The 22,133-nt window shown below is 54.3% G+C and overlaps 1 protein-coding gene across 7 annotated transcripts; it reads left to right on the forward strand.

Moving 5' to 3' along the window:
* The first annotated feature begins 819 nt into the window (after positions 1-819).
* On the forward strand, positions 820-21,651 carry ZNF775 (zinc finger protein 775). 7 transcript variants are annotated; one of them, XM_065939392.1, is made up of 4 exons: positions 842-908; positions 10,448-10,519; positions 11,175-11,239; positions 19,232-21,651. In XM_065939392.1, the coding sequence occupies exon 4, from the start codon at positions 19,246-19,248 to the stop codon at positions 20,746-20,748; it is 1,503 nt and encodes a 500-aa protein (XP_065795464.1). In that variant the 5' UTR covers positions 842-908; positions 10,448-10,519; positions 11,175-11,239; positions 19,232-19,245; the 3' UTR covers positions 20,749-21,651. The 7 variants fall into 7 exon arrangements, with proteins under 7 accessions (XP_065795463.1, XP_065795461.1, XP_065795464.1 ...); XM_065939393.1 differs by having other exon boundaries at positions 19,235-21,651; XM_065939390.1 differs by lacking the exon at positions 11,175-11,239 and adding an exon at positions 10,220-10,279 and having other exon boundaries at positions 867-908; positions 19,235-21,651.
* The last annotated feature ends 482 nt before the right edge of the window (positions 21,652-22,133 follow it).

The following is a 22,133-nucleotide window of genomic DNA, read 5'->3' on the forward strand; positions in this document are numbered from 1 at the left end:
ATTTCCTTCCGATCAGGGTGGGTAGATGAGAAAATCCTCTCTTCTGAAGGACTAAGACCGTGCTTGGCCATCTGAACCCTGCCTCTAAATCAGCAGTCGCACTCCACCCAGGAACGTTAAGTCACTGTTTCCTCAACTGCAGGGCGAGGGGTTGGATTTAATGATGTCTAAGTCCTCCTGGAAACCCCGGGGTCATTTATCACGCGCCTACGACGTGCCTAGGGCCGCGCGTGTGCGGAGGGCGATATCTCTCTGGTCACACGAGACGCGAACATCTCTAACACCTGCTGTGCTGTCGTGCAAAGTGCCACCACCATGATACATGCACACTCGAGTGTGAGCGTCGGAGCGGGCTCCGTGTGTCTTTTTTTTCCTCCAGATCCCGGCACCTAGGGCGGGCGGCGCGCAGCTGGCGTCGGACCGAGAGCGGCCCAGCGACTGGATCGGTTTCAGAGCGCGCGTCTGCGGGGCAAGTACCGGGAGGGGAGAGCTCGGCGGATGGCAGGAGCGGGTGCTGCGGCACCGTCAGGTCACCAGTCACCCGGCGTCGCCCCCATCCCCCCGTCCCCACTGGGAGACCAGAGCCCTGCGCCCGCCTGGCGGCAAGCGCTTTAAAGTCAGGCTGGGCCGGTGCTGGTTTCACTGGAGGCGGGGTCAGCCGGCCCACCCCAGCCATTGGCTCTGGAGAACAAAGGGACCGCCCCGCGGGCTTCTCCGATAGGGCTAAACTGGTCATCTGAGAGGCTCAGCCAATTAGACGGCGGGGCGGCCCCGGGGACGGCGGGGCCCGCCAGCCAATGAGGGGCGCGGGCCCGCCCCGCCCGCCCCGGGACTGGCGGGGCCCGGAACGCAGTGCCCAAGTCGCCCCGGGGTGGCAGTTCCCGTTAACCTTAGCCACAAAGTCAAAGGTATTTATTCCCGTCCCCTCCCTCCGAGTCCCTCTGAATCCGGGCGGGGAGGGGCGTGCGGAGGGACGCGCCGTGTCGCGGGCCAGCGCCCGGCTCCTCCCGCGCCGTTTCCACCCAGCCTCGGGCTGGGGGCGGCCTCCGGGGTCCCCCGAGCCCCCCGCCCCTCGCGCTCTCAGTCCCGAGCTTTCCCCACCCTCGCACAGCTCCCCGGAGAAAAGGGTCTCGGGTCGTGCGTGGGGAGGGGCTGCAGGCCGGGGCAGAGCTGGAAGCGGGGGCGTGAGATCTGGAGAGGCGGGGAGGTGAGCTTGGGGTGGGGAGGACTGCCCCTCGGCCTCCCCCGCCCGCCTCTGGGCGCGCTCTGCCAGAGCCGGTCCCGAGGTTTGGGAGTGATGCCAGCCTCCCCCTGAGACCGAGTTCCTGCAGGGGCGGGAACCCCAGTGCTCGCCGCAGAGTGACACATAGTAGGTGCTTAATAAATGATTAAATGAATGGGCCTGAGCTTGGGGACGAGAACAATGAGAGGGGAGCACCACGGAAATCAGTCCAAGGGGTGTGTGTGTATGTGTGTGTGTGTGAAGCACCACGGAAATCAGTCGAAGGTGTGTGTGTGTGTCTGTGTGTGTGTGTGTGTCTGTGTGTGTGAAGCACCACGGAAATCAGTCGAAGGTGTGTGTGTGTGTCTGTGTGTGTGTGTGTGTGAAGCACCACGGAAATCAGTCGAAGGTGTGTGTGTGTGTGTGTGTGTGTGTGCACAGGAAGCCAAGATCTTAGTGGGGATGGGGGTCGGCGCTGGGGGTTTCTTCCCTCCTGAAGGTGGAGTATATGGAGATGCTGTTCGCTCCAGCCCTTTGGGAGGTTGGAGCCTGGTGCGCGCTTGGTCCTCCCGACCTGGGATGGGGTGTGGCCAAAGCCCCGAGGCAAGGCCCGTGATGGCCAGACTCCACTGTTAGGTGTCCATTTTGGGTCCCAGGGTTCATCTGTAAAATGAAGAGGTTAGAGGGTATTAGTCTCCTTTCAGCTCTAAGGTTCCCTGGTTCAGTGCTTCTAACTTGTTTTCTTTTATTTAAATATTCCTTTATTAACATTTTTATTAATGGTTTACAGCATGCTGGACCTTGTGCTGGGTGTTGGGGAGAGAAAGGCTCCCTGTGTTAAGATGTTTACAGTCATGCTGTTGAGGCAAATTATATTATTACACTATGTGGATGGTACTGGGTTGAGTGGGTGCACAGGTTAAATGGAGAAGGTCTTCACTCTGAGCCTGGTGAGTCCATACGGGCTTCTTGGTGAAAGTAATCCCTGGTTTGGTCTGGGCAGAGAAGAGTTGGGCAAGGGTATTCCAAGACTGATCACAGGTGTTGCAGACACAGCAAGGTCAGGGAGCTGCATTTGGGGACAATGGGGTAGGTTGGTGGTGCAGTGAGAGGTGCTCAGAGGCTAGATGTTAAATGGTCTTGCCACGAAATTTGTAGAAGAACCTGAAAGTACTGGGGACCTGCTGAAGTTTTTAAGCAAAGGAATATCATGTTTAAATTGTAATTTTAGAAAAATTGCTCTGAGTCTGGGTGGCAGATGGATTGGAGAGCAAGGTGAGCGGTAATATGGGTGCTGCTTCCAGGTGAGCTGAAGCTTGTAGCCGTGGCAGGTGTTGGAGGTATTAAAATAGCACTAATGCGATTTACTGGCCTGTGGACTGTGAGGGCTGCACTCTGCAGTAGTGAAAGGTGGTGAGAGTTTTGAGAGGCCTGGAGAGTCCCCCCTGGAGGGGCAAGGGATACCCAGGGCAAAGTGTAGAGCTGGTCCGTGCACCCTTTGGTGCAAGCTTACCCCCTTGGTGAGGGGTAAGCTGTGGAATCTCAGGTTTCCTAGGATGGGGGTGGCCTGCAGGGAAGTAGCAGACAAGCTGTGCGGAAGACCTGAGCTCTAACTCATCCAAAAAGGGGGAAACACTCCTTATCCTTGCCAAGCTCCTGTGAATATAGCGAGGGATGGAAAAGCGTTTATGAATTAAAATGTGATAACTGTTCAAAGTGTTGTTAGCAGCTGATTCATCCCTTGCCTTCGGTCAGGTAACTGGGGTCTCCAAACCCTGGCAGGCTCTTGAGTCTTGGACTGGGGGCAGAAGAATATGGGTGCTGCTCTGTCTTCTGAAGGGAGATGGGTGAGCAAAGACTGGCGATGCGGATGCCATGGGTGGGGTCAGGCCTGGGACAGGGAGGCGGGGCGTGGGACAGTCCCAGCAAAGGTGTGCGTGTTGGGCGGGGTGGGTGGGGCAGGAGTCCCGGAAGGCGGTCCCTTGGGGACTGGTGTGGGGGTTGAACCCAGGACCTCTGGGAGGTGGGCGGGCGTGATGGGATAGGGTAACTGCCCTGGCCGGCCATGGACCTGGTTCCCAGGGAATGTTGAGATTGAAGTCCCTAAATTGGGCTATTCCTGTCAGGGCAGCCGTGAGGTACCGTTCTGAGGTCCAGTTGAGGAGCAGGGAGGGGGTGATGGCCATTGAGCGACCTGAAAAGAACTCTTCTTGCACCTCATGAACCTTTCCCAGAGTCCTGTCCCAACATTTGCCCGCAATGCTTGGCGTAACAATTCTACACAGAGGACCAAGTGTGATTTCCATTTGCAGATGGAGACACTGGGGCCCAGGGAAGGAGACTGGCTGGTCCAGGGCCACCTGGCTAACCAGAAGTAAGCCGGGTCCCCAGGTCTCAGGCCTCCCGGTCCAGGGATCCTCCTCCTTCCTATCGCCTGGTCTCTCTGTGGGATGCTGGCCTGCCCCACCCCTTTGCTGCCCGCCTCTCTCCCCTCTCCTGGGACTGAGGACCACGGTGTTTGGGAGCCCAAGGCCTGAAGATGCTGGTGTAGGAGAAGGGGAAGAGGGGGCACCTCGAGGCCCTAACAGTAGGCATGCAGGGGGACACCTGATCCAGTGGTGAATAGACCCCAGGAACGAGGGAGGAGCAGGGAAGGCGATGAGACAGGAAGATGGGGTGGGGGCCCTGGAGGGGCTTGGGAGGTGCTGTGGGACTTGTAGAAAGATACTGGGTGTGCCTGATGCTGGCATGTGAATTGGAGGCGGGCCTGCAGGTGGGGGCGGAGGTGATGCTCACCAGGTCTGCCTGTCTGTCCTCAGCACGGGGCCCTAGAAAGTGGGAATGGCAGTTACCCTGCCTTTTTGATATCATTTAAAAGCCACTTTTGGGGATCGATCTGTGTGTCCTCTTCGGTCATAAACTCTGGAGGAGAGGGAGATATGAGGTCTGGTGGATCCAGGGATGGGAGTTCAGAAAGGGTGCTGATTATCCAGGGGCCAGCCAGAGACCAGGCCTCCCGCATGTGTGGCCTGCCAGGGATCGGCTTTGGAAAAGGGCCTGGGGGCTGTCTCCTGGGAGACAGAGGCTGGATGAGCCCCTTTCCTCCCAGTACTGTTGGGGTGTGAGGCCCCCGGGCTCGCCTGAGCTGGGCCGGCAGAGCGTCCAAGGCTCTTTAGTCCAGCCCCCTGCCTGGCACTCAGGCCCGGCCCCACTCAGCCCGGAGGAGACCATCCTTCTGGCTCAGCGTCCATCTCCTGGGCGAGGTGGTACCTGGAGCTGCCCTGTGGAGCCTGGCTCTGCAAGCAGCCTTGCTCCTGAGAGCTGTCTGCGCTCTGCTCCCCTGGGAGGCCAGCTACTGTTGCTGAGCAGAGTGTGGAGTTCCCATGTGGGCTCCGGGGGCCTCTGGAGACTCTGAAGCTGCATGAAGAGGGCCAGTTTAGAGTGAGCCGGCAATGAGGGTATCTGGGGGGGAGGGCTCAGAACCTTCAGGTGTGGGTTGTTCTCAGGCCCTGGTGATGGGAGAGAAAAGACAATTTATAGGCTTTTAGGAAGTCGAGTGTTTCCACACCTGATGTTGGCAGCAAACCCCCACAGCAGGCGTTTTCCATCACCTTCACAACTGGGAACCCAGGCGGAGAGGAGCAGTCATTTGCCCAGGGCAGTGGGGCTCGAACTCAGCGCCCCTGATTCTGGGTGCGGGTGTGCATGGGCCTGAGTAGGGGGCAGCGCTGGGAGTGGACTGCAAGGGGCGGATTTGGAGGCTCAGCTTCTCTGACCCCTCCAGCCTGGCCTTGGGTCTCGGGCTGCCCTGGCCTGCTGGGCACAGCCTCATCTTCTTTCTAGAGCTTTCTGAGCCCTTCCAGCTTCTCTCCACGCTGACTCACGCTGCCTCTGCCCTCAGCTCACCCCACAGGCGACCCAGCAGGTGACTCTTCCCTATCCCCACCATCACTTCCCGGCTCCCTGTGGCCTCGGGGCCCCCCGAGTTCCGTTCCTTGGAGCAGTGGACCTGGAGGGCTGGTCGTAGCCTTGTGTCAGCAGGGAGTCACGTTGCTGTTTTCTCCAACAGTGAGAGGATAGTGACTTGTGCTCGTGCGGTTCACGGTGGCTCACTTGTATCTCTGTGGATCTGTAGGGGTGTCCATGGGTTTCTTCATATTTCAGCTTCTCTGTACTTTGCATGTGCAGTTTTGCAAGCGTTCTTGTATGTGTGAGTATCTCTGCATTTCTGCATCTTTAAACTCGTGTGTGCTCAGCCATGTTGGATGTGAGATAGGATTATGTCTGGATGTCTTTGTGTGCCTGAGGGTTCAGGTCAGTTTCTTCTCTTATGCCTATGATTGTATTGTATCAGTATCTTTTTAGTTGAAGTATAGTTGACGCACGATGATGGAATTTCTCTTGGACAGCAAAGTGATTCAGTTATACATATATATATATAATGAAGAATATATATATATATATGCATGCATATATATACATTCTTTCTTTTACTGTTTCCCACTGTGGTTTATCACAGGTTATTGGATATAGTTTCCTGTGCTCTATAGGAGAACCCTGTTTTTTGTTCATCCTCTATATGATAGTTTGCCTCTACTAATCCCAAACTCCCAATCCATCCCTCCCCCGATACCCTCCCCCTTGGCAGCCACCTGTGACTGTAAACTTTAAATGAAACGTCCATTGGGATGAACTGAACTCCGTTTCCCAGGCAGAGGACATCATTAGCTCGTCCTGAGGTGTCTGTCATTTGTGATGAAGCCCTGGGGCCAGAGGACCCCCCTCATCAGTCCTCCCATTTCATGCATTCATTCAGTATAAACCGAGCACCTTCTCCTTCTTGGGCCCAGGCAGGCGGGGACCACCCCCACCCCCATTCCCCGGAGCTTTATATCTCGAGCAGAGCTTTGTGAACTTGGAAATCTTCTCTTCCGTTGGACGTTATGGTAGCTCTAATCACATGTGGGCGTTGAGCACTTGAAATGTGGCCAGCATGATTGAGAAACTGAGTGTTTAACTTAACTTATAGACACTTAAATAACCACATGTGAGTACAGAGGGCAAACACCTGAAAATGAGGTCCTGGCAGCTTAAGGTTTGGTGCATCCCTCACCTTCTCTTAGAGGCAGCGTGGTCCAGGAGAAGGCGCTCTGGCTGGGCTGGGCCCCACCCTGGGCCCCACCCCCACCCCCACCCGCCCACCTGGCCCATCCCAGCTCCTTCGGTTCTGGCTTCAGCCCTTCCTAGCCATGTGACCGTGAGCAAATCGCTTAACGTCTTGGAGCCGGAGCTGTGTATCCTTAGAATGAAGCGGGTGATGCTTGCTGAGTGCTTGGCACACAGTCCGTCTCCCGGTCCCTACTGAGTCTTGGCTGGCCAGCCCCTCTTCTTCCCAGAGCCAGCTCAGTACTGAGGTGTCCAGGGAAGCCTCCGCCCCCCACTCAGTGAGTGAGGGAAGGACAGACAGGGTCTGTGTGTCCCCGGAGGACTCTGAGAGCGCATGTCAGGGTGGAGGCTGGCTGGCCCATCCCCAGCTAAATGCTGGCCTGCGCTCCTCCCTGGGGGTCTTGACTGCTAGTATGAGGGCAGGGGGGCAGTCAGCCTGATGGGGAGGGTACCTTGAGAAGACCGTCCCCTGTCCACAGTTTCCCATGGGGAGGGGCTCTGAGCAGAAGCGAGCAGTGGCCAAGGACGAGGACCTGGGTGTGGCCCTGAGGGGAGCCAGCCTGGGAGCTGGGCTTTGGCCGGAGTTTGGGCAGTGCCACCCCGGAAGCCTCAGTTCCCGGTGGAGGGCACGTGGCCAGTCCTGCTCCACTGGTGACAAAGGCCACACGAGGTGCCATCTGCTTCTTCCCCACCTGGGGCCTGAGTCTGTGAAGAGGGCTGTCCTGGGCTGGTGGGAAAGATCCAGGGCCCTGAGATCAGCAGGATGTGGTGGGGTGGCCTGGACGTGTCCCTGCTTTGACCCTTCTGGCCCATGGGCTTTGTCCACCCCCTGGCCGCTGTGCACCTCCCCCTCCTCAAATTCCCGCTGAGCCCAAAGCTTCTCTGTTCCCTCCCCTGCCCCCCCAGATTGCAGCCCCTGCTGTGAACCACAGTCCCGATTCGTGTGGCCTAGTGGCTGTCATGGCAGCTGCCCAAGAGGCCTTCCCATCCCGGGGCTCTCATCCCCACAGGGGCCTGACCCGGAGCCGGGACTGGGAAGGGGGAGGTGACAGGGCCCTGTACCGAGACCTGGCCCTGGCGGGTGTCCCGGCCTCCGTGGGAGCTGCCAGGCAGGGAGGGGAGAGGTCATCGGAGGCCAGAGTCGGGGCGCTGGTGGATGGGGACCAGCCTCCCCACGGCCGGGGTGTTCTGCTCGCCGGATCCCTGGGCGTGTCTCCCTCCAGCCAGCTGAGCGATGTGTCTTGTGGGTGAGAAGGGGCGGGCAGTGCCATGTGGCCGGGCAGGGTGTGCCGTGGCCTGGCCATCCTGGAAAGACACTGCTACACACTGGGCCCTTCCGAGGTCTGGCCATCTCAAGGGTTTGCCTGCAGGACTCCTGTCGGCCTGGGTTCCAGACACATCCCCCCTGAGCACGCAGGTGGAGGCGGGCCCCCGAGACACAGCCCCTGGCCCTGCGCCTGTCCCCTGTGCCTCTCCTCCTGTGTCCTGCCCTCTCCTCTCTCCCTTCTTCACCTCGGCCCATGAGGGCCCCTTCCTTTCATTTCCACTTCTGGTCTTTGTTGGACCATGAGCAGTTTGGTGACACTCCGGGACTGGTCACCAAGAATCGAAGCCCTTCTGCCATCTGAGATGATTTTGAGTTCCTGAATATCTCCTAAGACAGAACGGATCAGCCAGGACAGATTTGATTTGGCTGGAAAGACCTCAGTTGTGTTGTGTAGGAGTTTCATAAATGAAGCCAAGACCCACCTGCTGTCCTTGTCCTGAATTGTGGCCCGAGCCTCCATCCTCCATCTGAGATTCCCTGTGTTGAGGTGACCTTCTGTCACCAGCTGTCTGAATCTCCTTGGGCAGACGTTGACTCTCCAGTTGGTGAGAGGCTGCCCCACAGTGTGGGATGTAGAGTAACCTGGAGGGAAGAGGTGGTGCTAAGGCAGGCGCACCAGCATCCATCAGGGGCCTTGAGGGGGTCTTTCTCTTGCCCTCCTTTGCGGCCCTCTTTATTCTGCACCTCGGGCAGGTTTCAGCATCTCTGAGAACCCACAGCTGGAGTACGTAACAGATCCGTGTCAGGGAAATAGAATTAAAAACAAAATCTCCTTCCTACCCTGGAAAGCTCTGCACCAAGATAGAAGGGAAAGAAAACAGTTTTGTTAGTGGATAAGCATTAAGCCAGCAAGATGCACGTTAAGGGTGATGTGCTAAGAGATGGCAAAGACAGAAATGTCATAGCCCAGCAGATGCGACCCCACTACATACAGGTTCTTGAGGGAAAGTGTAACCGGTTGTGGGTGAAGGGACCTGATAGCACCATTCATCACACAGAGTTCGCCCTACATTCACCTGGAATTGGCGGCCACCCGGGAGAGCTAACTGCCTTCATGCAAAGGAAGCACACACTTCCTGGATCTCGGTGACGATGGGAGGAGGCTTGCAGCTTGGAGCTGCTGAGTTAGGCTCCCACCTCCCAAGGGAGGGGACACCAGCTGCTGTTCCGTTGATGTTTGCGCTTCAAAGAGATGGCTCCCAGGTCCTTGAGAAAGGGTCCTGGCAAGACACTTCATGAACTTTTCAAAAGATTTACATATACCTAGAAGGGGCAGAGAGAGGGCTTCCAGTTAAAAGTTTTTTCTAAAGAAAATGGAAGAAAGGGGAGGGAGTCTCTTTCCCTTTCCTCAGCAGGGAGAGAGACTTTTCTATCAGTTTTGTGTTTCCCTGACACCCCTGGCCCCCCACTCAGATTCCCAGCCTGGGTCCCTGCCCTGGAGTAGCTGCTGGGAGGGGAGAGGACTTGGGAGAGAGAAGCGGGGAGGCTATCTGGGGCCCGAGGTGCAGAGCAGGGGGGGTCTGGGGCCCCTGTGCCTGAGTGGTGGCCAGGCCCAGGTGTGAGGGGCAGAGGCTGGGGCCCATTGGGAGTGCAGGGGGGCCAAGAGGGGTACTGGCGCAGGAAATGAGATCCATGTCCTCAGGAGGGCCTGCCCACAGCACCACGGGGCAGCTGCCGCACCTCTGAGTGCCCACAGCTGGCCGCCTGTTGGTGCCACACACCACTGTTTGGTGCCAGCCCCCGGCATGGACGTGTTGGGGATAAGCAGATAAGGAAATACCCTGTCGGGTGGCGGAAGTGTCAGGGAGGAATGAGAGGTGGAGCCAGGGTTGTGATTGTACACAGGGTCTCCAGGGAAGACCACTCAGAGCAGGTGACCTTCAGGCCTGGAAGGGGCAGCGGCTACACAGGGACCTGGGAAGGGGGCGGCACCCCAGGCAGAGGCGACAGAGCAGCAGGACCCCATCCTGATTGTGTCCCAGGCACCAGATGAGCCAGCTGGGAGATGCTCCAAAGACCCAAGCTTAATGCTCACCGTGAGCCCAGAGTGGTGGGCGAGGGACCAGGCCTCTGGGACCCAGGTCGGTCCCCCACCCTGGGGAGGGGGGATGGCAGGGAGGCCCTGGGAGGGTTTTTCACTGGGACATGGACAGGAGCTTTGAAGGACAGAGGACTGGTTGATTTTGGAGGGACAGTTCTGACCACTCCCCCGCCAGGGTGTCCTCGCGCCCACAAGAAGGGATCTCTAGACTTATTTGAGTTTCCTGGTTCTCACGTGTGGCCTCCTGTGTGCCTCACCCTGCAGGTGTTGAGAGTGTGGGCATTAGGCTCTGGTCTGGGGGTCAGAAGCCCCAGGACCCTGCCTAGCTCTGCCGTCCGGCCACCTCCGTGAGTGGGTGCATGTCGGGGGGCTCAGGTTTTTCTTAGGAAGTGGGAATTGTACACATTTTACTTGCTGAGCAGGTATATCTATGTGCTCTGAAAATTCCTGCGTGTTTCAACAGAAACCATAGGTAGAGAGACATCAAAGAGAGGGACTGAGGACTTCCCTGCTGGTCCAGTGGGTGAGACTCCATGCTTCCACTGCAGGGGGCACAGGTTGCATCCCTGGTTGGGGAATTAAGATCCCATATGCTGTGTGATGTGGCCAAAATTTAAAAAAAAGGGGGACTGCCCTGTGTGAGGTCTATTTGTCTCAGGTCAACCCTCTTCTGCTTCCATCCCACCCACAGGCGGCCAGGCAGGGAGCTGGGCTGATGCAGACGGGCCTCTGGGGATGGAGAATGGCCTGATTGGCGGCACAGGTAAGAGCAGGTGGGCAGGTGGGAGCCCTCCGCAGCCTCCTCCCCAGCCCCGTCCCTCTGCAGCTGAGCGGGGCTTGCTGGTGGCCAGTGACCCACAGTGTAGGACCAGGACACCAGGGTCACGTGAAAGGATGGAGCAAACACAGAATAGGGGGCTAAGAGCTGGGCAAGCCCAGCCCCTGCTTGCCAGGCTGGGGCGCAGACACACACACCACACCACACCACACCACACACACACACACACCCACCAGTGCTCTGGAGAGGACACGTGGTTAGAACAATCAAGCCCTGCTGTCTGTCTGTCAGGAGAGCGTTTCCAGTTTGGTCCATGAAAGCTTCCTGAGTCTGTCTCAGCTGATGTACTCAGAGGTGGTGGGGAAACATAGCAGTTAGTCCTGGTATCTCACGGGCAGGGGGCGGGCACCACTGAGAGTGGGAAGTGCCCTCTGAAGACCCCTCCCCAGCTGCCCGCTTCCTGCTTCCAGGATGGAGCAGCCCTGGGCCCTAGACCCGCTCTCCCAGCCTCTGCAGCAGGCCCTGCAGAGGGTGCGGCTGGGCCGATGGGAGCTTGGAGCCCAGGAGAGGGGACGGGACCTGGGCGCTCTGCCCCTCATGGGCACAGTGACCAGGTTTCTTTACCTCCTGTTCCCTCCAGGGGAGTTGCCCTGAAGGCCCCAGAACAGCCCCCGCCCGCAGGACAATCACTACGGTGGACCTAAGGTGAGACAAAAATCAGGCAACAGAATAAGAAAGAAACAAACACCGGCTCACAGGGGGCCAGTATGCTCCATGACACGCCGCTTTCTGCGACTGAGTCCTGACACCGGGCAGTGAGCAGAGCCACCCAGTTCCCAGGCGGTCACTGTGAATGCTGAGAGCACTCGGGGTGTGTGTGTGTGTGTGTGTGTGTGTGTGTGTGTGTGTGTGTTATGCTGACATTATGGCAGTTCCAGGAAAACCTAAGGCAGACAGCTCCAAACGTTTTAGCTGAAGGGCTCTTTTTTTCCCCCCAAATCTTAATTTTTTAACACCAAAAACATTCTGCACTGGGGTGTAGCCAATTACCAATGTTGTGACAGGTTCAGGCACAGTGAAGGGGCTCAGCCACACGGGAACATGTCAAACCTCCCTCGCATGCAGGCTGGCACGTAATGTGGAGCAGAGTTCCATGTGCTGAGCAGGTCTTGGTTGGTCATCCATTATAAATATAGCAGTGTGTCCATGACCTTCCCCAAAGCCCCCAACTGTCCCTGCAGGACCCTTTAGCCCCCATAAACTCATAAGGGGGATCCTAATTCAGACACGAGCAGTGGGCTCCACCAGGCTTTCTCTGTCCATACGGCAGCTCCACCACCGGGAAGAGGCGGAAAAACCCCGGGGCACCCTTCCAGGCTCCCATGCCTGCTGGCCAGGCTGAAGGAATGACTCTTCTGGACAGCTGAAGGTTTCAACATAATTGAGACTTTACCTCTTTTAAGTACCCTTCACTTTTTTATTTGGGTTTGAATGTATTTTTAATACATTTGTGGTAAAACATAGGTCACATGAAATCTACCCCTTTACCCACTTTGAAGGGTACAGTTCAGTCATCGTCACCATTCATTTCCCGAAGTGTCCCGTAACGTCAGAACCTGTCCCCACGAAGCAACAGCCCTCCGTTCCTTTCTGTTTCTTCTGAACCATGGAGACGTTTTAAAAGTGATGCTTCTTTATGCTGACTGAGGAGCAGTACCCTGGGAACCGGCAGGCGGAGGCCTGTTTCCCTCTGTGTCATGTCTGATCCCTCGGGGAAGGTGCCCGGGACGGCCGAAGTCATGGGTCCACACCCGCCATCCCGGACTTCCTGGCCTCCCCACACAATTCAGCCACGTATACCCAGCTGGGCCCTGGAGCAGTGGATGCAGGTATCCTCTGGGCTTTCAGGCTCCACTATACATCTGGCTGGGAGGGTGAGCCTTCCGAGGCATCAGCCAAGCGTGATGGATGTCAGGCCAGGTTTAATCAGGGAAAGGCAGTGGTTTTTGTGGGGTTCTGGGGGCATTCGTGGGCTTCCCTCGTGGTGCGGTGGTAAAGAATCTGCCAGTCAAACAGGACATGGGGGTTTGATCCCCTGGAGAAGGAAGTGGCAAGCCACTCCAGTATTCTTGCCTGGGAAATCCCATGAACAGAGGAGCCTGACGGGCTACAGTCCTCGGGGTTGCAAAGAGCTGGACACGACTTAGCGACTGAGCAGGCACGCGTGGGGGCACTCATGGGCGCCTCGTCACTTGGGCACAGCGGTGCCCCTCTGACCTGACTGTAATTGGGATTCACTACCCGACCACCGTCTGGACAGCTGGGCCTGTCAAAGACGTCCACTGGCCAACAAGTCAGTGCATCTAAGGGAATGTTTTTATAATGGATGAAACTCATTACACATGCGTTTTTGATTGCTGCCAGTATACAATTTAAATCACCGGTTTCATTTTCAAATTACTACTCCTGATAAAATGATTTCTCACAACCAGCACCTGGGGAGGACCCATGGCATTGTTTTTCCAGGAGGAAAGTTGGCCCCTTATAGGTGCTTTCTGTAAGGGAACCCCCACTTACCTCCCCCAACACCCACCCCCCCGGCCCCGGGTCACCACATTGGTTTCTGTGCTCTTATGGGGCCAGTGAGGCTGTGGAGTGGAGCAGAGCTCTTTGGTCTCAGAACTAAAGGCCACTGGATTAGAGGGAAGGTTTTCTCTTTATTTCCTAAGATAGTTAAGATTTACAAACTATAATGTTTGAATTTTTATGAGAATACTCAAATAGCATGTACAAGGTGCAAGTCCCCATTAATGGCTTTATTTTCCATAAATTGGAGCAGACTTCTGATACTGATTTTCAATGTGCTTTTTTTTGGGGGGGGGGTGGTGTTGTTTGTTTTCTCTTAAAATCTTTTGGAAATCTTTTCATATTAGCATTTATAGCTCTTTTCAGTCTCTATACAGTTCTCCACATTATGAAGGGAGTGAACATTGTATTAGATTATTGTTGACAGGTAATTTGGTTGTTATCCTCCTTTTCGCTTATTACAAACAGCACTTCAGTGAATATACTTGGACATTCCTCTTTGGACTCGCATGTGTTTGTTAGGATCAGTACCTATTGTGAAATTATTGGGTGGAAGAGGTGAAGGATTGTTGTTCTTCATTTGCTCAGTCAGTGTATCACTCAGTCGTGTCTGACTCTTTGCAACCCCATGGGCTGCAGCATGCCAGCTTCCCTGTCCTTCACCATCTCCTGGAGTTTGCTCACACTCATGTCCATTTAATCAGTGATGCCATCCAACCATCTCATCCTCTGTCATCCCCTTCTCCTGCCTTCAGTCTTTGCCAGCATCAGGGTCTTTTCCAATGAGTCAGCTCTTGGCATCAGGTGGCCAAAGTATTGGAGCTTCGGCATCAGTCCTTCCAATGAAAATTCAGGGTTGATTTTCTTTAGGATGGACTGGTTTGATCTCCTTGCAGTCCAAGGGCTCTCAAGAGTCTTCTCCAACACCACACTACAAAAGCATCAATTCTTCAGTGCTCAGCTTTTTGTTCAACATGACAGAAAGATAGAACACATTTATAATTTTAATAAGCACTGTCAAGTTATCCTCAAAGAGTCTGAATTCATTTATGCCCCCAGCATATCCATGTTGTACTTATCCTGTGTAGTTTCCATGTGTATCATGAAGTCAGGATATTATCAATTTCTTCAATATTTGCTGGTGTGATGGGTGAAGAGATGCTACACTGTTATTTGGCACTTTGCTAATTACTAGTGATGGTGAGCCTCTTTTCATCCATCTATAGCAGTCCTTTATATAAGTGAAAGTTGCTCAGTTGTGTCCAACACTTTGCGACCCCATGGACTATACAGTTTATGGAATTCTCCAGGCCAGAATACTGGAGTGGGTAACCTATCCCTTCTCCAGGGGCTCTTCCCAAGCCAGGAATCAAACAGGGTCTCTTGCATTGCAGGTGGATTCTTCACCAATTGAGCTATCAGGGAAACCCCCTTGGTCTATTAATATTAATCCTTGGTCTACTATATATCTGCATATGTGTTCTCCTAGACATGTGCTCGGAGAAGGCAATGGCACCCCACTCCAGTACTCTTGCCTTGAAAATCTCATGGATGGAGGAGCCTGGTAGGCTGCAGTCCATGGGGTTGCAAAGAGTCGGATACGACTGAGCGACTTCACTTTCACTTTTCACTTTCATGCATTGGAGAAGGAAATGGCAACCCACTCCAGTGCTCTTGCCTGGAGAATCCCAGGGACGGCGGAGCCTGGTGGGCTGCCGTTTATGGGGTCGCACAGAGTTGGAGACGACTGAAAGGACTTAGCAGCAGCAGACATGTGCTATCCAGTAGGTGGCCAATAGCCACATGTGGTTATTTAAATGTAAGTTAATTTAAATGAAAGAAAAGAAGTTCAGAGCCTCGGTTGTACTCGCTGCATTTCCAGTGCTCTGGAACCATGTGTGGCTAGAGGCCACATGTATTGGGCAGCTTGGATGCAACAAAGCATTTTCACTCTTGTGGAAAGCTCTGTTGGGAAAGGCCGCCCCAGACGATCATTTCTACTTTACTCATGTGTGGGACTTTTGTCATACAGGTGTTTTAAATTTATTTTTTATGTTTTGCATCCTATTTAAGAAGGTTTTCAATTACCTCTGGATTCTAAACAAATTCTCCTAATTCTTCTACGATGTGTATTTGTTTCTTTTAAACCAGCACTTAAATCCATCTGGAACTGATTTTTATAAACTGTATGAACTGGAAATGTAACTTGAATATTTCTCCCAAATAATTAGTTTGTCCTAAACTGATGGATAAGCCAGCCTTTCACTGTTGACTTGGAATGCTACTGTGTATAATGCTACTGTGTATCACTTATCAAATGTTTCTGTTCTCTTGATGTATCTGTTGGTTATGTGTATTCAACATTTATAATTGTTTTTAGTTGTTTTTTTTTTTTTTTTTTTTTGGGTGGGTGAGACCCTCACTCACAGCCTCACCTTACCTGGCTCACTATGGAGCAGCCATATCAATAACAACTGCATCTGTCAAGACTTTTTAAAAATGGACTTCATTTTTTAGAGCAGTGTTATGTTTATAGGAGAAAATGCAGAAAGTTCAGGGAGTGCCCTATGCCCCCTCTCTCCAGTTTCTCCTATTAAAAATATATATTTTTTTATGTGGACCATCTTTCGAGTCTTTATTGAATTTGTTACAGTATTGCTTCTGTTTTATGTTTTGGTGTTTTGGCCATGAGGCATATGGGATTATAGCTCCCCAGGAACTGAACTTGCACCCCTTGCATTGGAAGTTGAAGTCCTAACCCCTGGACTGCCAAGGAAGTCCCCATTTTCTCCCATTATCAACATTTTGCATTGAGTGGTGCATTTGCTACAACTGATGAACCTTTGTTAATACATTTTTATTACATAACGTCCATAGTTTGTATTAGGGTTCACTCTTTATGTTGTGCATTCTGTGGACAAATGCTTAATGTCCTATACCCACCACTATAGTATCATACGGAGCAGGTTCATTGCCCTAAAAATCCTCTGTGCTCTGCCTCCTTCATTCCTTCCCCCAGATCCTTCAACCCCTGGCAACCACTGATCTCTCTTTTTACTGTCTTCATAGTTTTGCCTTTTCCGGAATGTCATATAGTTGGAGTCATACAGTGTACCTTTTCAGCTTGGTTTCTTTCACTTAGTAATATGCATTTACATTTCCTCCATGTCTTTTCATGGCTTGAGAGCTCATTTCTTTCTATCGCTGAATAATACCCCATTGTACGGTATACCACTGTTTATCCATCCCCCCACTGAAGGACATCTCTTGGATGCTTCTGGGTTTTGACTGTTACAAATAAAGCTGCTATAAACATCTGTTGGCAGGTTTTTTTTTGTGTGGACATTAAGTTTTCAACTCCTTTGGGTAAATATACAGGAGAATGATTTGCTGGATTGTGTTGTAAGGATATATTTAGTTTTGTAAGAAACTGACAACACTGTCTTCCAAAATGGCTGTACCATTTTGCATTCCTACTAGCAGTGAATGAGAGTTCCTGTTGCTTCACATCCTTGTTAGCATTTGGCGTTGTTGGTGTTTTGGATTTTAGCCATTCTAACAGGTGTGCAGTGATAGTATTGTAGCTTTTAATGTTGCATAAGCCAAATTCTTCCTTGATCATTTTTAGAATTTGTGGGTGATTTACTACACAGTAAATTTTATAATTTACTTAATTAAGATTATACTGAATTTGAACATTGGTTTGGAGTGAAGAGCTTCTTATCTAGAAATAATGATGTACCTGTTCTTTTATTTACATTTTTATTCATTCAATAAAGTAATAGTTTTCTTTATGTTTTGCTTATATATTAGGTATAATTACAGTTATTGCAATTTTAAAAAGTTATAATTTTAATGTTTTTTAAGCTGGTAGTTTTGCTGAAACTTTTTATTTCTAATACAAACTTCATCAGTGGATTCTCATGTAAATGATAGTTATAGGTTAATAATAATCAGCAAATGACAGTTTTCTCTTAATCGCCAATATTTATATATATCTTTCTTTTTTCTCCTTGTTCCTAACTGGAATAGGCTTCTAATCTTTTGCCTTCGGTTATTACATTTGCTACAGTTTCTGATGCAGCTCCTTTGTTTATTTCAGGAAATTTCCTTATGTTCCTAGTTTGCTAAGAGCCTTCTTCCTTTCTTTTTTCTTTTTCCCTCCCTCCCTTCCTCCTCATAACTTCCTCTCCTCCTTCTTTTCCTCCAGAAATGATGTTGAATTTTATTGTGTGCCTTTCCCACCTCTATTGAAATGGTATAAGGTGTTTAATATTTAAAAAGTCAGTGTCATGAACTGTGTTGAGTCATCTTTGTTTTCCTGGGGAAGATCCAGCAAAGTCATGATAGGTTGTTCTCTTAACATTGCCAAACTTGCTTTGCCAGTATTTTTGCTTGTTTGTTTTTTTACCTCTACTCTCAAAGAATGATAAACCTATAATTTCCTGCCTACCCAACGCTTGTCTTGTTTTGGGTCATGTATCATGTAAGCTTCCCCGGCACATCCCCCCCTCACCCCCCGCCTGCCTAGTTGTGGTCATGGTCTGTGTAAGCTGGGAACAGTGCTTCCCTTGAAGTTTTAGTAGAACTTGTTTGTACAGTTAAGTGACCTGTTACCCATTTTTGAGGTCTAACTTTAGCTTTCTTTTCAGTCTCTTCTATGTTTATGCAGACATGGTTTCTACCTCCTCTTGAGTCAGTTTTGTTAATTTATTTTCTCACAAAATCATCCATTTTACATTGGTTTTTCAAATTGATATGTCTATACATAGGTTTTTGGGATTTATCAGAATCCTTTTTATATCTTTATGTCCCCTTTATCCTGTAATCTCTGCTTTCATCTGTGTTAATTCTTTCCTGTTACTTCTTTGGGTTTATGTCATTGTCTTTTTAACATGGGCACCTGTTTAGGGTTTCTCTCCTTTGTTCACAGTTGTTTTTTTTTTTTTTTCGACTTTTTTGGTTTTTTTGGCTGCACAGCATGTGGAGTCTTAGTTCCCTGACTGGAGATCAAACCCACATCTGCTGCTGTGGAAGCATGGAGTCCTAACTACTGGACTGCCGGGGCAGTCCCTGCTTCATCTATTTTTATAGGCCATAAATTTTTTATTGACATATAACACACAGAAAAGTGCACAGGTCTTGGGCTCTATAAATTCTCAAAGTGAGCATGCCTATGTAACCAGCACCCAGATCCATAAGGAGAATATATCCACCCCAGAAGTGCCCCAGGCCCCCTTCCAACCACAGCACCCTCTGTCAGGGGCATTACTCTTAACTCTAACTCACCCTTTAGTTGCCAGCTTTTGGCCTCGGTATAAATGGAATTCAGATAGCCTGTATATGTAGTGTCTGTAGCAGACCTTTTCCATCATGGCTTATGTCCAGGAGCCTGGAAGCAAAGTTCCCGGCAGACCTGAGTCTGGTCTAAGGGGCAGGTTAGTGACAGACTGCCGCTGGTGTGTAGGCTTCCTTTAGTACAAGGACGAGGCAACACTTGACCTGTTCTGGGTGCTGAGAGCTTTCTGGCTGCCTTTCTTGTTCTTGGTTTTGTTGAAGAAACGAGAAGCTGCCAAGCAGGTGAGGTGATCATGCACCATAGCTGCTGCCCGGGAGCTGCCTGGCAGTGATGCTGGGCTTGGTTGCCCAACCTCTGGGGGACTGGGCACGCACTCACCCAGCAAGCGCCCAGCACGTCCATCCTCTTAGGATGAGAACCAGATGTTTTGAAACTTGGCCACGTTCCACTTGCTCCCGGGGTCGGAAGACTCCCCTGGATTGGCTTCTTTATCTTCTTTGCCTCTCCTGGGCCTCAGGGTAGAGGAGGCGGGCAGCAACGTGCTTGGCATCTGCAACACTCACCGTTTTTTTTTTCTCTGCCCTCCTGCACACTCCTCTGACTGTATTGTCCTTCCCACCCTCCCTGCTCTCTCCTTTGCCCCACTGCCTCTTCTCCCTTTACTATATTCCGTCTGCATCCTTTTCTGCCCCGTTTTCTGGCCCGCCCTGCCCACCGATGCTCCCTGCCCCCCACCCGCCCTTTGCCTCCACCCTAGGGGCACAGCACGCACCGAAAGACTCTCCCTGACATCTCTCCCTTTCCCCCGGCAGCAGATGGGCTGGTGATGAAGATCAAGCAGGAGATGCCCGGGTGGCTGCTGCAGACGCAGGCCGCGCTTTCGCAGAAGGATAAGGAGAACATTTTCCGGCCCCGTCGGGCGCCCGCGCCATGCCAGACGGCGGCGAGGAAGCCTCGAGCCTGGGGGCGCCCGGACGAGACAGGGGGTCCAAGATGGGCCCCTCCCCCTGAGCAGGACGTGGGGCCGGCAGGCCAGGCTCCGGGGGCGGCTCCCGGCCCCCTGAGCCCGGCTCTTCCTGCCGGCGAGGGTCACTTCGTGTGCCCGGACTGCGGGAAGAGGTTCAGCTGGTGGTCGTCACTGAAGATCCACCAGCGCACGCACACGGGCGAGAAGCCGTACCTGTGCGGCAAGTGTGGCAAGAGCTTCAGCCAGAAGCCCAACCTGGCGCGCCACCAAAGGCACCACACGGGCGAGCGGCCTTTCTGCTGCCCCGAGTGCGCCCGGCGCTTCAGCCAGAAGCAGCACCTGCTCAAGCACCAGAAGACCCACTCCCGGCCCGCCACCCACCCGTGCCCCGAGTGCGCGCGCTGCTTCCGCCACCAGGTGGGCCTCCGCATCCACCAGCGTGCGCACGCGCGGGACCGCCAGGGCGCCCGCGCCGGGCTGCCGGCGCTGCGGCGGGACGTCGCGGCCCCCCGGAGCCGGCGCCCGCGGCCGGGGCCCCAGCGGGGGCGCCCCGAGTGGGCCTGGCTGGGGCTCGGCCAGGGCTGGTGGCGCCCGCCCGGGGCCCGGCCCGCCGCCCCCGGCGAGCCGCGCCAGTTCATCTGCAACGAGTGCGGCAAGAGCTTCACGTGGTGGTCGTCGCTGAACATCCACCAGCGCATCCACACGGGCGAGCGGCCCTACCCCTGCCCCGAGTGCGGCCGCCGCTTCAGCCAGAAGCCCAACCTGACGCGCCACCTGCGCAACCACACGGGCGAGCGGCCGCACCCCTGCGCGCACTGCGGCCGCCGCTTCCGCCAGAAGCAGCACCTGCTGAAGCACCAGCGCACTCACCAGCCCGGCGCCCGGGCCGCGTCCCGCCCCGGCCGCGCCGCGCTGCGAGCCCACCCGCGCGCGCGCCCAGCCACGGCCGCCGCTCCGCCGCCCGCCCAGGCCGTCCCCGGCCTGTCGCCGCCGCCCCGGGGCCCCTCGCCCGCCCGGGGACCCGGGGACCTGCCGTGGGGCCGGGCGCGGCCCGGGACGCCGGGCGAGCCGCGCCAGTTCATCTGCAACGAGTGCGGCAAGAGCTTCTCGTGGTGGTCGGCGCTCACCATCCACCAGCGCATCCACACGGGCGAGCGGCCCTACCCCTGCCCCGAGTGCGGCCGCCGCTTCAGCCAGAAGCCCAACCTGACGCGCCACCGGCGCAACCACACGGGCGAGCGGCCCTACTTGTGCGCCTCCTGCGGCCGCGGCTTCAGCCAGAAGCAGCACCTCCTCAAGCACCAGCGCGTTCACCTGGGGGCTCTGGCGCCCACCGTCAGCGCCAAGGGAGACGCGCTCTAGTGCGGCTGGACCCACGCAGGCCCGTGGGCGGGGTGGGAGGAGGCTTGCCTGGTGCGTGTGGGCGAGTGACCAGGAATGATGGCGCTTAGAACTGCAGGGGCTGAGACCCTCTCCAAAGGTGCCTTCCTCAAGGCTCCGAGACCTGACAACAGATTCCAGGAGCCTCCCAAAAAGGGGATCGGGAAAAGTCCGGGGAAGGGCCGAAGGCAGAAATATCGCATCCCGCACTGTGGAGCCTGGATGTGTCCTTCCTTGGAGGTGGGACCCCAGCTCTCAATCATTGAATGAGGGAGCTGTTGGAGGCCCTGGGTGAGATGGCCCAGATCTGGACTGGTCAGCTGTGGCCGTCCACGGTCCACCCCTGGGGAGGGGAGTCTCAACAGACTGAGAGATACCCAGATGGGAGCTAGAAGCTGCAGCTGGGGAGGGGCGAGCATGTCCCCAGTGTGAGGCCAGTGTCCAGCACTTAATGGCCACTCATGTGTTAGGAAGGCGTGAATGGCTTGATGGCCCTCAACCCCGAGTGCCCCACTGCCCTGGGTGCTATCGTGGGCGGCCTGACCCTAGGACTGCGGTGTGTGTGTGTGACGGTCACGGCTGGGACTCGGAGGGTGGTCTCACTGGGGTTTGGTTCCTTGAGGAGGGCCCTGCAGAGGGAGGGTGCCCAGCATGCTGCTCCTGCTTGGTGGGAGCTGCCCGGGACCCTTATTGATGCCGATGTTGCAGAAGAGAGAAATGAAGGACTGACTGCCTCACGTGGTCTCCTTGTCCTTTCTAAGCTGCCCTCCTGAACTCCGGGTCCGTGTGTGCTGGGAGGGATCCATTTGTTCCCCACCCCGTCTGGGGGCAGCCAGTCCCAGTGGCCAGTTCTTGCTGGGGGTGGAGGGCAGGATTCTCTTTCCCCTTTCCCTCTCCAAGACAATTTGATCGCTTCTCACATAACCCCCTTGACCTCCAGCCCCCCAGAGGTCACAGCTCATAGCCTTCCAAAAGCAGAGTCTTCTGGGGCCCTAGTGCTAACAGAGAACCCAGGCCTCCAGCCCGACCAAGGCCTTGGACCACATCTGCCCACGTGGGAGAGGAGGGGATTGCCGAGAGGGTGGGTATGGGGGTACCAGGTTTGGGCAGCTGGAAAGTGGGAGGGGAGAGGGGGACCCTAGGATGATTCTGTAGGAGGAGCTCTGCCTTCCTGCCTCCCAGGGACCCGCCGGGTTCTTCCTTGAACTCAGACAAGTGTGACCTTCCCTGGGATCTGTGCGGTCACCCTGGCTTCCGGCCACCCCTCTTTTCAGGTTTTGTTTAATCCCTTTCATCTGGCAGAAGCATCACAAAAAGACATGGAGGTGATCCAGCTTCCCTGGGTAACACAATGCTGGGGATGGTTA

Source organism: Muntiacus reevesi, chromosome 6, assembly GCF_963930625.1.
Source record: "Muntiacus reevesi chromosome 6, mMunRee1.1, whole genome shotgun sequence".
NCBI classification, from domain to species: domain Eukaryota; kingdom Metazoa; phylum Chordata; class Mammalia; order Artiodactyla; family Cervidae; genus Muntiacus; species Muntiacus reevesi.